Below are 13,041 nucleotides of genomic sequence, written 5' to 3'. Positions count from 1 at the left end.
GGTCATGGGATCGAGCCCCTTGTCAGGCTCCGCGTTGAGTGTGGGGCCTGCTTAGGATTCTCTCCCCCTCACCCTAAAAAAAGGAAGGGAGGGAGGGAGGGAGGGCGGGAAAGAAAATAATTTTGTGATGATTACCTTTATTTCTTCATCATTCACATCTGTATCAGTCTTTCGTCTTCCTGCCCCCCCCAAACTGACAACAATCACATTGTACTGCTGGGTGGTGCTTACATTTTGTAGCATTGTTTTTCCTTATGAATCAATCCTGCTGAGCTTTCATATCCCTGGCACGTGGACTGAGATAGGGGATTTTTCCTTTGAACCTAGTTGGTGATCAGTCGAGTTCCTTCCCGCGTCCTCTCCTGATTTCTCCTGCTCGTCCGCAGAACTGCACTCTTGGAGTGGGGGAAACGGCCCTGTTCGGAGAAGTGTCTTTGTCAGCCCTTGGCTGGCTCACTTTCATGGTTGCTACTGGTCCTTTGTGGATGTTAGTCCAAAACATAGTTTTCGCACACACATCTCTATCTACTCAGTTGCATTATGCTGAGTCAGACTGTTGAAAGCTGACGCTAGGAGCCAAGGGGAGCAGATACCAGGAGGCCCTGTGGTGTGCAGAACAGAGGAGCCAGGCGGCCAAGAGCAGGGAGAAAGGACAGTGGCTGCACTGGGAGGACAGGGCAGGGGTCCAGGTGAGATCATCTGCAGGTGAGAAGATGCAGACTTGGACTGGACAGAGGCCCGTGAAATGGCGAAGATCTGTAGGAAATAACACTTACTGCTTATCTAACCGCAATACCAGGTTTTTCACAGACGCTGTCTGATGTTATCCTAAAGAAAACCACAGGTGCTGTTATTCTCCCGCTGAGCTTCAGAGTTACTGAGAAACTTTATAACACCGAGCAGGTCAAGAGGCAGAGGAGAATTCAAACCCAGGCCCGTCCGACTCTAAATTTTACACTCATTTCACCCTGTTCATTGGGTATACCGGTAAAGAAGAGCAAAGTCTAATATTTGACATATCTCTGCCCTTTGAGAGCTAATCGTGGTGGGAGAAGTCTTAGAAAACAGTGTCGGCCATCACAGCCCACTGAGTGGCGTAGCTATTTATTTAGTATCTGGTATAACAGTTTCTGAGCAACTGCAATATTGCAGGCGCCATGCTCTGTGTATAAACTCATTCCATCTTCACCACAGTCCCGTGGGAGCTGTATTATGGTCCCCATTATACTGAAATGCTGAGAACTTCAGTACCTGCCCTAACGTCAGACAGGCAGAAGGTGGCAGGGCCAGCCCCGAGCCCCCAGCCCCCAGAACCTGCTTCCATATCCACCTCATCATGCTGCACCCACCGGTAGTCTGTACCTTGGCTCCAACGGGTGTCTTATTGCATAGAGACTGTGCAAGGCATGGAGGGCGGGGGGGAGAGGAGACAGGAAGACGAACCTGATGTGGTCTCCGGCACAGCAATAGACTGCAGTGGGGAAATGACAGGGGGACCTGTGACTGAGGTCCAGCAGGGCAGGGGGAGAAAAAGGGAAGATGCCAAGAGAAGGCTCCTCTCCCAGAGGCTCGGCAGAGAAGGAAAGGAGGGAAGGGGATCAGGGTTTGACAGGGATCGTGGCTTACTTTAGGGTGTTGATTTGAGCATCTCTGTTGAATGTGAATCAGTGGTATTTCCTGTCATGTTTCTCCCTTAGCATTCCGCCTTCAAACACACACACAAGACCTCGTTTTGCTCAGAGCAGTGCTTCTCAAGCAGAGGTAGCTTTGCACCCCAGGGGACATGCGGCAGTGTCTGGAGACATTTTAATAGTAACAAGTGGGGAGCTAGTGGGCACCTCTAATGGGTTGAGGCCAGGGATGTTGCTAAACAGCCTACACTGTACAGGACAGCTCACCACAATAAAGAATCGTCCGACCCAAAATGTTAATAGTGCTGAGGTTGACAACCCCAGACTTAGGAAAAAAACAAAAGTTAACCCTAATTATACAGAAAGCTGTTTACAAATACCAAGCCCAAGGTGCCCATTTTCAGATTTTTTGAAAACAGCATTGCACCCTAGCATTAAATAGAACTCCTGCCACCTTGAAAGAGCGGAGTGAAAAGTGTGGGAAAATTTTGGATGTTTTTTTGGCTTTGTCAGATGGAATCCCTTTTTCCTTATTAAAAAAAGTTGATGGGCACCTGGGTGGCTCAGTTGGTTAAGCGTCTGCCTTCGGCTCAGGTAATGATCTCAGGGTCCTGGGATCGAGCCCCGCGTCGTGCTCCCTGCTCAGCAGGGAGCCTGCTTGTCCCCCTACGTCTGCCCCTCCCCCTGCATACATGCTCTCTCTCTCTACCTCTCTCTCTCTGTCTCAAATAAATAATCTTTTAAAAAAATAAAATAATTTAAAAGGTTGATAATGATCTTCCAAGACCGTAGTCTCAATTAGCAAACCTTCCACTCCCCTAGAGTTCATAATGCCTCTGTCCTAAAGACGAAGCACCAAGAGTCTCCATTTAGTTCTTCTCCTGACATTGAATAGGAATGTGTTTCCAAAGACTGGGAACAAGGACCTTTCCTCTGACGTCCACCAGAAATGCCCTTTCTACAATAACTGCATGTTTTATGAGTCATTACTTTAGCACGATGACCAGCACAGGGCACACCCAGAAGGAATAAAAACCAAAACAGAAAAGCTGGGAAGCAACTCTTGTGGTCCTTCCACACTAAAGTATTTGATGAATTATTAAAATCCAACAGAGATGTTTTTTGTAAAGCTGTTGGTGCCATGTAATACAGAAACTTTATCTTATACAGTTAAAAAAGCAAACACTGGGTTCTTATGTTATAGAAAGAGATGCAAGGTATATGAAAAATATTTGGATTTGTTCTTATTTTTAAATATGCTTCACACACTTATTTAACTGCATTGAGTGTTGGAACATTTTGGAATTCTGAAGTAGTAGAAGGTGAGAGAGTCACAAGGTCAGAGACACAAGGTTTAGTGAAATATTAAATACTGCATTCATGTCACTTTCTGAAACTTGTTTTGCCATCATAAATGGTATTTTCTAATTATTGGTATGCTTTCTCTTCCCTTAACTTGAAGTGATATCAGGACTTCATTAGCTCCTGATTTTTTTAAAAGCATTTAAGCCTTAATGTAGTTCATTTTTCACCTCCTTGCCTGCCTTTGGGGACCCAGAAATATGGATGATTTCATTACAAATATGGAATATGCCATAAAATTCCTACAAACGCTCAGCAACTTAATGTCTTCCTTGAAAAAAATTAGTGTCTTGAAAAGACAGATCTTACAAGTTTAATTTAAATAAAAGAAATTCTTATTTCATAGAGTTTACTAAAACCAGTTGACCAGCAAGATTTAACAAGATATTTGGAAAGGTAATTATGTTTATGAAAGAGCTTTGTAAACCACAAAGTACTATAAAAATGCAGGAGCTTATTGTCAATTGTATGCCCAGAGGAAGAAGAATAAACATTTATTGAGCTCATAAGGAAGGAAAGAGACTTTTCATACCATGTCCTAATGCTTCACCACTGCCTTCCTGCAGAGCTTTAAATAACGTCTTCATTTTACAATAAAAACAAAAAGCAGGGAATGTCAGGCCCAAGGTCACATAGCTACTGAGTGTCAATGTCAGGATTCAGATCTGTTGCAACACAAGGCTGCCCTGTCCTGTCTACCACACTGCCCTCTACAGGCTGTGAGAGGAGCGACAAGTAGGGAGTAAAATAAGCGAGAAAATCTGAGAGCCTTACTACACCCAGGTCTACCAGCTGTTCAGAGAAGAAAACCATTCCATTCCAAGGATTTATCATTTAATGCCTTATTTCTAGGGGCGCCTGACTGGTTCAGCCAGTGGAGCATGTAACTCTTGAGCTCAGGGTCAAAAGTTTGAGCCCCACATTAAGGGTAGAGTTTACTTAATAATAATGATGATAATAATAATAATAATAATGCCTTACTTCTCTTAAGAGTTAGCATGCTCCCTTCTAAATACATTAATTCTCAGATGGCAGGTACTGGGCATTCAAAGGGAAATCAAGCAAGACCTCTATCCTCAAGAATCTCCATGTCCAGTGAGACAGACGATGCATAAACAAGAAATTTCGATAGAGTGGATAAGTGTTTCTCTAGGGAAAACACAGGGTATGGTGGTGGCTCGTAAGTGGGTATGGGTGGGCAGGTGGCAACTCACCGCATGTCTCACTTGGTGCCTAGTACATGTGGGCACCTTACAGTGAGTTAAAGCACCTGCTCTGGAGTGAATGGGACACACTTGCCTTGCTGAGGCAGCAACTCTCTTGAGAGTTCTGAGCAACCAAGGAGTCTGAGACAGGAGTAGCTCAGTAGTCTTTTGATCATGATCACATATGCTGAGGTGATCCTTTAAGTTTTCATTATAGACATTGCTTTTTTTTTTTTTTTTTGCTTGTTTGTTTTTAAAGTAGGCTTCCTGCCTATCATGGAACTCAACACGGAGTTTGAACCCACAACCCTGAGATCAAGACCTGAGCTGAGATCAAGAGTCAGATGCTTAACCGACTGAGCCACCCAGGCACCCCTAGACGTTGTTTTTATAGTACTTTCATTTTTTGTTGTTTTTTTTATTCAGATTTTAAATACTCTTTCAATCATTATTTCTCACCAGTTTGTCTAAACTAATTGTGTTTTCTGGATCATGGCTATGACTTTAAAAGAATTCTTAATTGTTTGATCACCTTTCAGATTGTCCTTGGCCCATAAGGAAGACATAGCAAAAAAGTATATGAGTTTTGAAGTGAAACAGTTGTGGATTCAAATCCCAGCTTTTTGAATTACCAAATGAGTGGCTGGAGGAGTTTCTCCTCTTGGACCCTCAAATCCATCATCCAGAATTGTTGGGTGTATTATCTGGCTTAATCTTCACCACAAACCATCCTTCATAGGAATGTGTGAAAGATTGAACAAAATGCCAGACCAAAAGCCCATACTGGGCTGCGTACAAATGGATGTCTCAATTAAAATGTTGGCAAAAAAAAAAAAAAAGTTTTAAAAAGGAAAGAAAACATACCATTTTCTCAGGCTGAAACTTCATGCTAGTGAGTCCATAATTTAACAGGTCAACCAAGGTCTTCTGTGCAAGAAAAAAATCATCTGCTTTATGTTCTTTAAGTTCTGTAAGATTACAACTCCTATGGGAGTTTGGGGCAAGCAATAAATGGCACTCTTTTTTCCATTAGAGCTCTAAACCAATAATATTACAGAGAAATTTAAAAATTATGAAAAGGGAGGAGTGTCACCTACAAATTAATAGAGGCTTGAGGGACTTATCAACCAGTCACACTGTACAGAATATATTTTGATCCTGATTCATACAAAGTTTAGAGTAATTTCTTGAGACTCTGAAGGAAATGTAAAACTTACTGATATTTGACATTATGAAGGAATTACCGTGATAATAATATTAAAACTATGCTTTTTTTATATCCTTGTCATTGGGAGACACATATTGAAATATTTACAGATGAAATGATGTCTGGGTTCCAAATACTGGTGGAGAGGGGAAAGCATGAGAGTAGAGATGAAACCAGGTTGGCCATAAGCTAATGGTATTTGAAGCCAGGGGATGGGTTCATGCTATATTGTTCTTCTAGGATTATATGTTTGACGTTTTCCATAAAAGATGTTTTTTAATAGAGAACAAAATATCACCTTTTTTACTGATAAAGATGAATTTGGAGAATGTGGCATTACTCATGGGCTTCCTGCTGAGCCCTGAATTAGGTGGACTTGGCCACTTGGCACAGGTGGGCCCTGACAATCACAGGTCTCTTAGTGCACACAGCCTGTTAGAATAGCTCACAGTGATATTAAGTCTAGGGTCCTGAGTTCGGTGGTTATGTCTTTGTCTTTGCCCCAGTAGCCCCTCCAAGCTCAGTCAGCCATCTGGCAAATGTGAGCTGGTGGATACCAGGGAGACGGGGCCAGGATGGCAGCCTAGCACAAATTCAGCCTCATCTTCATCCTTGAAAAAGAATTCATATCATATGCCCTGTAGGGGAGAGTCGGGGGAGAAGACCTGTAGTGTCATCTTTGTGCGTGCCAGTGGTAAGTGGAAAGTATTGATCAGAGGGGGACTCTATTGCACAAGAAGAAAAATATGAAGATTTAATTAGTAAAAATAAAAGAAGTGAAATCAGCACTTTGGAGAAATGTGTACCAGCCAGAGTCCTCTTGCAGGTAAAGAATAATACACAGGAAAGAAGCCAGCAGAACTGTAGAATATTTTGACATCTTCTTACCTCAAAAGTAAAATGATCCAAGGACACAAGAGAAATTTGATCCAATGGAGCAAAGTTCCTACTGAAGCTGCCTTGTATATTCATAATCTATGGTTGCCTTGGCAATGGACCCTTAATCTCATGGAGATGGCAGTATAATGAGACACGCCACAGTAATTAGACTGCAGTGGGTCTAGTTGGCTCCCTCTTGGGAGAAAGTCTGAGAAGGAGCTGGTAGGGTTTCAGCAGCCAACAAATTAAATGAGCTCTTGAAGGAAAGAATTTGAAAGATTTACTAAATAGTAGATTTGAACCTGATGCTCTAGAGTACTTCTAGGTATGATACTTCTCCTATTGACTTTGAGGTTGGTGTAAATAATAAATCACCTAGTGGCATGCCCATTTTATCTGACCCATTCCACCTGATGGCATTTCTTTCCAAGATAACATAAACCAGGAAAAAGAGGAATCCCATTCTCCAGATAACCTGTGTATTGGCTTGAAATGAAACAGTTTTGGTAGCCTGCTAATTTGATTAACCTCTCTACCCCAGGATAGTAGACCAGACAAGAGGATAGGATGTCAACAACTTGGCCACAAATAGGGTGTAACTTATTGTCCATGGGAACCATAATAATACAACTCAACTTTTCCACTCTGAAATGGATGCTCTGGGCGAGAACAGTGGTCCACATAGATAAGTGGATTAAATATCTGGGAGTGAGCACACTCCTGCTATTTTTTCTTTGACTGTTTTTCTTCCTCAATTTCAGGTATATGAAACAATTGGACACAGTGGTACCACTTTGCTAGCAGAAGTGTTTCTGCCTATTCCTGAAACTACCGTTGTCACTGGAAGGGCTCCCATTGAAGAAGTGGAGTTTAGCAGTAACCAGCATGTGACACTGGACCACGAGGGAGTTGGAAGTGGTATGGAAAGCTAATTATTATTAGTGGCTCACGATTTTACTGTCAGTTTTGAACATAGCTTTTTTTTCTTCATTTTCAAACAACCAGCTAATTATAAAATTGCTTTCAGAAATTCAAATTAAAATGATGATATGCAATTTTTTGCAGTCTTTTTTTGTATACTGTTGGTGGCCAGTAAATTCATATATCTAGGCAATATAAAGTAGTTTGACAATGTGGATAAAGACCTTTAAAATGCCTTTAAGACTTAATTTTTCTTCTAGGAATGTTTTGTAAGGAAATAATTTGAAACGAGGACAAAGCTTTGTGCATAAAAAAATGTACATCATGGTATTATTCATAAGGCTGAAAAAATTGAAAAAACTTAATTGTAATAGGTATATTATTAATTAATATTATCTCTCTTATCCCCTATAACTGTGATTAGATAGATGACGTACCTTCTCTGTTCACCATGTTTCTTAACCTCCATAATATACCTTGCTATCTTTTTCTTTCACTACTGTATTCTGTAAAACTTTAAATCTGTCTTCCAAGTCATGAATTCACTCTTTGGCTGTGTCTAATCACTGAAGCTCATCACTCAGTTTTTCATTTTAATTATTGCATTTTTCACCTCTAGAAATTCTATTTAGTTCTTTTCCAATCTGTCTGGTCAGTTCTGATAACGTTTGTCCTTTCCTCCGACTCTCAATCATTTCATTTCTTTTATTCAGTCATTACTTCCTTTATTTTTAAAAACATATTACACATACTTTTTAACATTCTGTATCTGATCATTTCAATACCTACCTGCTTATTGTTTTGATTCTGTTGCCCCTTATTTATGGTGGCTTGTTTCCTTATGTGTCTAGTGATTTTCTATTGTGAGCTCGTATCTGGATATGTATCTGCAAGAATTCTTTGAGGCTCAAATCCAATCGCCAACCTGCAAGTCTGGAGATCTAGGCTTTAGTTCCAGCTCTCATACTGATAAGGTGTGGCACCCTAGTAATCATGTAATCTCTTTGAATATCATTGTCTTCATACATAAAATGAATCTAAAGATACCTCCTTTAATGTGTTTTAGGGTTATTTTGAAGACTAAAGTGGACGTTCAGTTTGAAGGAAAGATCTTTGAAAAATACAAAGATGCTCTTACAGCGTAATAGTGGTTCTGTTTTGTGCTGCTAATATTAACTGGAACTCCAGGGCCTGCAGTCGCTATATTTAGTGCTTGAAAATCTTTCCTTCCTTGAGATTAAACAAACTGCTCCGAGACTTTTTATCATTTATTTCCAATCGGTAGAGGCCAGATAAGTAAGTGAGGCTTATGGTTGCCCAGTAGTTTAAGAGTAGCTGAGGTGTGTTGAGTGGCCACGGTCTTCCAGGCACTAAGTGCTCTGACGTGTGGCTCCTCACTAGGGCGTATCCCCACCCTCAGGCACTTGAACTTACTCTTTCTGCCAAAAATGCTCTTTCCCAACATGTCTCCATGTCTCATTTCCTCCTTTTCTTCAGGTCTTTATCCAAAAGTCCCCTCTCATGGAGCCTCTGCTGCCACCCCATCTAGAAGTTCAGCCCTTCCCCGCCCCCCCAAATGCACATTTTCTATATATGTTCCCTAATTTATGGTTTCTCCTCCACATTTATGCCTCTCTAATGTACCACATTTTCCTCTTTTTTTATTTTATTTTTTTATTAACATATAATGTATTATTTGTTTCAGGGGTACAGGTCTGTGATTCACCAGTCTTACACAGTTCACAGCACTCACCATAGCACATACTCTCCCCAATGTCCATCACCCAGCCACCCCATCCCTCCCACCCCCCTCCACTCCAGCAACCCTCAGTTTGTTTCCTGAGATTAAGAGTCTCCAATGGTTTGTCTCCCTGTCCAGTTTCGTCTTGTTTCATTTTTCCCTCTCTCCCCCTGTGATCCTCAGTCTTGTTTCTCAAATTCCTCATATCAGTGAGATCATATGATACTTGTCTTTCTCTGATTGATTTATTTCGCTTAGCATAATACCCTCTAGTTCCATCCACGTCATTGCAAAGGCAAGATTTCATTTTTTGATGGCTGCATAATATTCCATTGTGTATATATACCACTTCTTCTTTATCCATTCATCTGTTGATGGACATCTAGGCTCTTTCCATAGTTCAGCTATTGTGGACATTGCTGTTATAAACATTGGGGTGCATGTGCCCCTTCAGATCACTACATTTGTATCTTTGGGGTAAATACCCAGTAGTGCAATTGCTAGGTCGTAGGGTAGCTCTATTTTCAACTTTTTGAGGAACCTCCATACTGTTTTCCAGAGTGGCTGCACCAGCTTACATTCCTACCAACTTCTTATCAATTCTTTTTAAAATCTTTTTAAATTTTCATCTTCACAGACATATTTCATCCCTTCATTGTATTTACCCTTATTTTTGTGTATATATATATATTTTTTTTTTCTTTCTTTAAAATTTTGGGAGGCAATGTCTTCTAACAGACCAAAATACACCCAAAATCTATTGTGTGACTCTGTTCTGTTCACCAGACTAATCATATTTTTTTTTCCTTTCTTTTCCCCCCAGTTTCAGATCTCTTCTGATTTGTTTAGTGTATATTTTTCTAGGGTCGTTGTTACCGTTTTAGCATTTTCTTAGCATTTTGTTCTCTCATTCATCTATTCTCCTCTGAACAAAATGACAAGATGGAAAAACTCACCTCAAAAAGAACAAGAGGCAGTACTGACTGCCAGGGACCTAATCAATACAGACATTAGTAAGATGTTGGAACTAGAATTCAAAATAACAATGACAAAGAGACTAGCTGAGCTTGCAAAAAGCATAGAAGATACTAGAGAATCCCTTTCTGAAGAAATAAAAGAACTAAAATCTAACCAAGTAGAAATCAAAAGGGCTATTAATGAGGTGCAATAAAAAATGGAGGCTCCAACTGCTAGGATAAATGAGACAGAAGAGAGAATTAGTGATATAGAAGACCAAATGATGGAGAATAAAGCAGCTGAGAAAAAGAGATAAACAACTACTGGATCACAGGGGGAGATTTGAGAGATAAGTGATACCATAAAGCGAAACAACATTAGAATAATTGGGATCCCAGAAGAAGAAGAAAGAGAGAGAGGGGCAGAAGGTATACTGGAGCAAATTGTAGCAGAGAACCTCCCTAATCTGGGGAAGGAAACAGGCATCAAAATCCAGGAGGCACGCCCACATCTAATAGTAAAACTCACACGTTCCTCTTATTTCTCTTATTTATTGCCTGCCTCCCTTGCTGGAATATAAACTCCTTGAGAACAGAGATTCTCATCAGTTTTGCTTCTTTACTGCAATCTGCAGTCCCTAGAATAGTGCCTGGCATGAAGGAGGGGCTCAAATGCATATCTGTTGACTGAGTGAATGAATGGAGGTCTTCATTGTCATCTTTTTTAGGAGGTACTATTTTTATCCCTATTTTATACATAAAGAAACGAAGGCTCGGAGAAGTTAAGCAATCTGTTTGTGGTCACACAGCTGTTAAGTGGCAGAACCAGAACAGGCACACAGATGTCCCACTCCGCAGTGCCTCATTCATTCTGTAAGGCCTACATACTGCTGTCAGAGCTAGAACCAAGCAGCCAATGCTGAGCGTCATTGCCTGAAGAAGTTCAGGGATGCTGATCGGAATTATGTTCCATCCTGCCAGCCCTATAGCCCCTCCATCCCACTTGACTGTCTGCTTTCCTACCAGGGCTGGGCTCGCTCCCTTTTCCTCAACAACGTCTGTGTAATCTGGTGTTTCCCTAGGAGTGCCCTTCTCATTTGAAGCGGATGGTAGTAATCAACTGATTCTAATGACCTCGGGGAAGGTGTCCAACGGTGTGGCCTGGGCCATTGGAGAAAATGGGATCCCTTTAATTCCCCCACTGTCACAGCAGAACATCGGATTTAGAAGGTATTGTGTGTCTAGAATAAATGCATAGTAATGTCAGCATTTGCATTCATGACATGGGAGGGAGAAGCTTGCAATGTCACATTCTTTCCTTTTATTCTCATGTGCCAGTATTTTCAGGGTCTTTTTATTGTTCTTGAGGTAAGAATTAAAATATTAATAGCCTAATAAATATTAGATGTTCAGCAGTGTCAGAAACAGCAAAAAGCACTTCACCTTATTTAATCTCTCCAGTAACTCTATGAAGGTTTCCCGTCCCCTTTTTATAGATGGGGGAAGTGCATAGCATGTGTATACGTGGTCCTCAGTGTGAATGAGGATGGTTGCAGAACCTTCTGGTTATTATAAAAGTCTCTATGGTCAGATCTCTTCCTTAATTGCTAACTCCTTAGGTTCCTACCAGAACAGAAGAAAAGGCACTCTGGGCCTCCCCCATTTCTCCCCTAGGCTGGTCCCACCTCCTTGTGGCTAGTGCCTGCCCAGGCAGCCTGGCCTACGGGAGTCAGGTGGCCTGGGCTCGATTCTTGCTTCCGTCCTGCCCCAACAGATGTGCCTTGAATTGATCTTTTGCCCTTCTAGGCCTCAGGTGCCTCCACTCTAAAACCAAAGGACTTACCCTGATCATCGAGAAGACACTCCAATTCACAGGATGTCATTTATGACACGAGTGAAAACAGAGTGGGGCTCATTTTGTTCCCTTTATGTCCTCTCCGCCCCGATTCTGATGCCTGTGTCCCTGGGACAAGCACAGGGAATGCTGCTCTGTGCTTTTGCAGTCAGGAGACCGGCAGCCACGTCCCGTGGAGGCCTTGGGGTATAACCATGACAGATGTATCCATTCCACTGAGTTCCATGCCAGGGATGAAAGCTCCAACTCCTCAGGAGAGGGGGTCAAGCCCAGCGTGAGTAACAAGAAATGCAGTGCTGCTAACGAAGCCCCAACTCACTGTTGCCAACAACCCCGGGCCTCCTGGCAACTCGGGCATGTCCAAAGTTGGTGCTTCAATTAGTTGTGCGTTTAAGTCCCCAGTTATGTGGAGAGCGAGGCACGAGGCAGATCTAGCCTGAATCCCGGGATTCCAGGGATGGGGGGCCACATCATACTTCATTTTGTTGTTTGTTTTATTGAGATGGAACTGACACAGAACATCATATAAGTTTAAGGTGTACACCATAATGATTTGATTAATGTGTATATTGTGGAATAATCACCCAAATAAGTCTAGTTTGTATCCATCACCATGCATAGTGACAAATTTTGTTTTCCTTGCCGTGAGAACTTTTCAGATCTATTCTCTCAGGACCTTTAAAATGTAAAATACAGTATTGTTAACTATGATCGCCATGCTGTACATTAGACCTCCCAAACTTATTTATCGTATGACTGGAACTTTTGACCTTTTGACCCCCTTCACCCATCCCCCTCTCTAACCCCACCTCTGGCAACCACCAGTCTGTTCTCTGTTTCTACAAGTTCTGTTTTTTTAGAATTCCATATATAAGTGAAATTCTACAATATCTGCCTTGCTCAGTGTGACTGATTTCACTTAGCATAATGCCCTCACGCTCCATCCATGTTGTTGCAAATGGCAGGATGCCTTCTTTTTTACGGCTGGGTAATATTCTATTATGTATCCATACCACATTTTCTTTATCCCTTCTTCCACAGATGGACAGTTAAGTTGTTTATGTGTCTTGGCTATTATAAATAATGCTGTAATAAACGTGGGGGTGCAGCTACCTCTTCAGGATAGTGATTTTGTGTCCTTCAGATATATACCCAGAAGTGGAATTACTGAATCATACAGCAGTTCTACTTTTAATTTCTTGAGGAACCTCCAGTGTTTGCACCAATTTACATTCCCACCGACAGTGCACAAAGTTCCCTTTTCTCCACATCTTCACCAACACT

The 13,041-nt window shown here is 41.5% G+C and overlaps 1 protein-coding gene across 1 annotated transcript in view; it reads left to right on the top strand.

Moving 5' to 3' along the window:
- The window catches only part of CC2D2A (coiled-coil and C2 domain containing 2A), a 101,558-nt gene that overhangs the window by 41,958 nt on the left and 46,559 nt on the right, over positions 1-13,041 (top strand). Inside the window, exons 15-16 of the mRNA XM_088021354.1 lie at positions 7,046-7,202; positions 10,985-11,132. Of these exons, the coding sequence (XP_087877480.1) occupies positions 7,046-7,202; positions 10,985-11,132 (305 nt within the window). The remainder of the gene's footprint in view (positions 1-7,045; positions 7,203-10,984; positions 11,133-13,041) is intronic.

This window comes from Eumetopias jubatus, unplaced genomic scaffold (assembly GCF_037043125.1).
Source record: "Eumetopias jubatus isolate StellerSeaLion01/CBP00866 unplaced genomic scaffold, mEumJub1_p1.0 scaffold_2, whole genome shotgun sequence".
Taxonomy (NCBI): domain Eukaryota; kingdom Metazoa; phylum Chordata; class Mammalia; order Carnivora; family Otariidae; genus Eumetopias; species Eumetopias jubatus.
The sequence above is the reverse complement of the archived record's forward strand: the minus strand, read 5'-3'. Positions and strand labels throughout refer to the sequence as shown.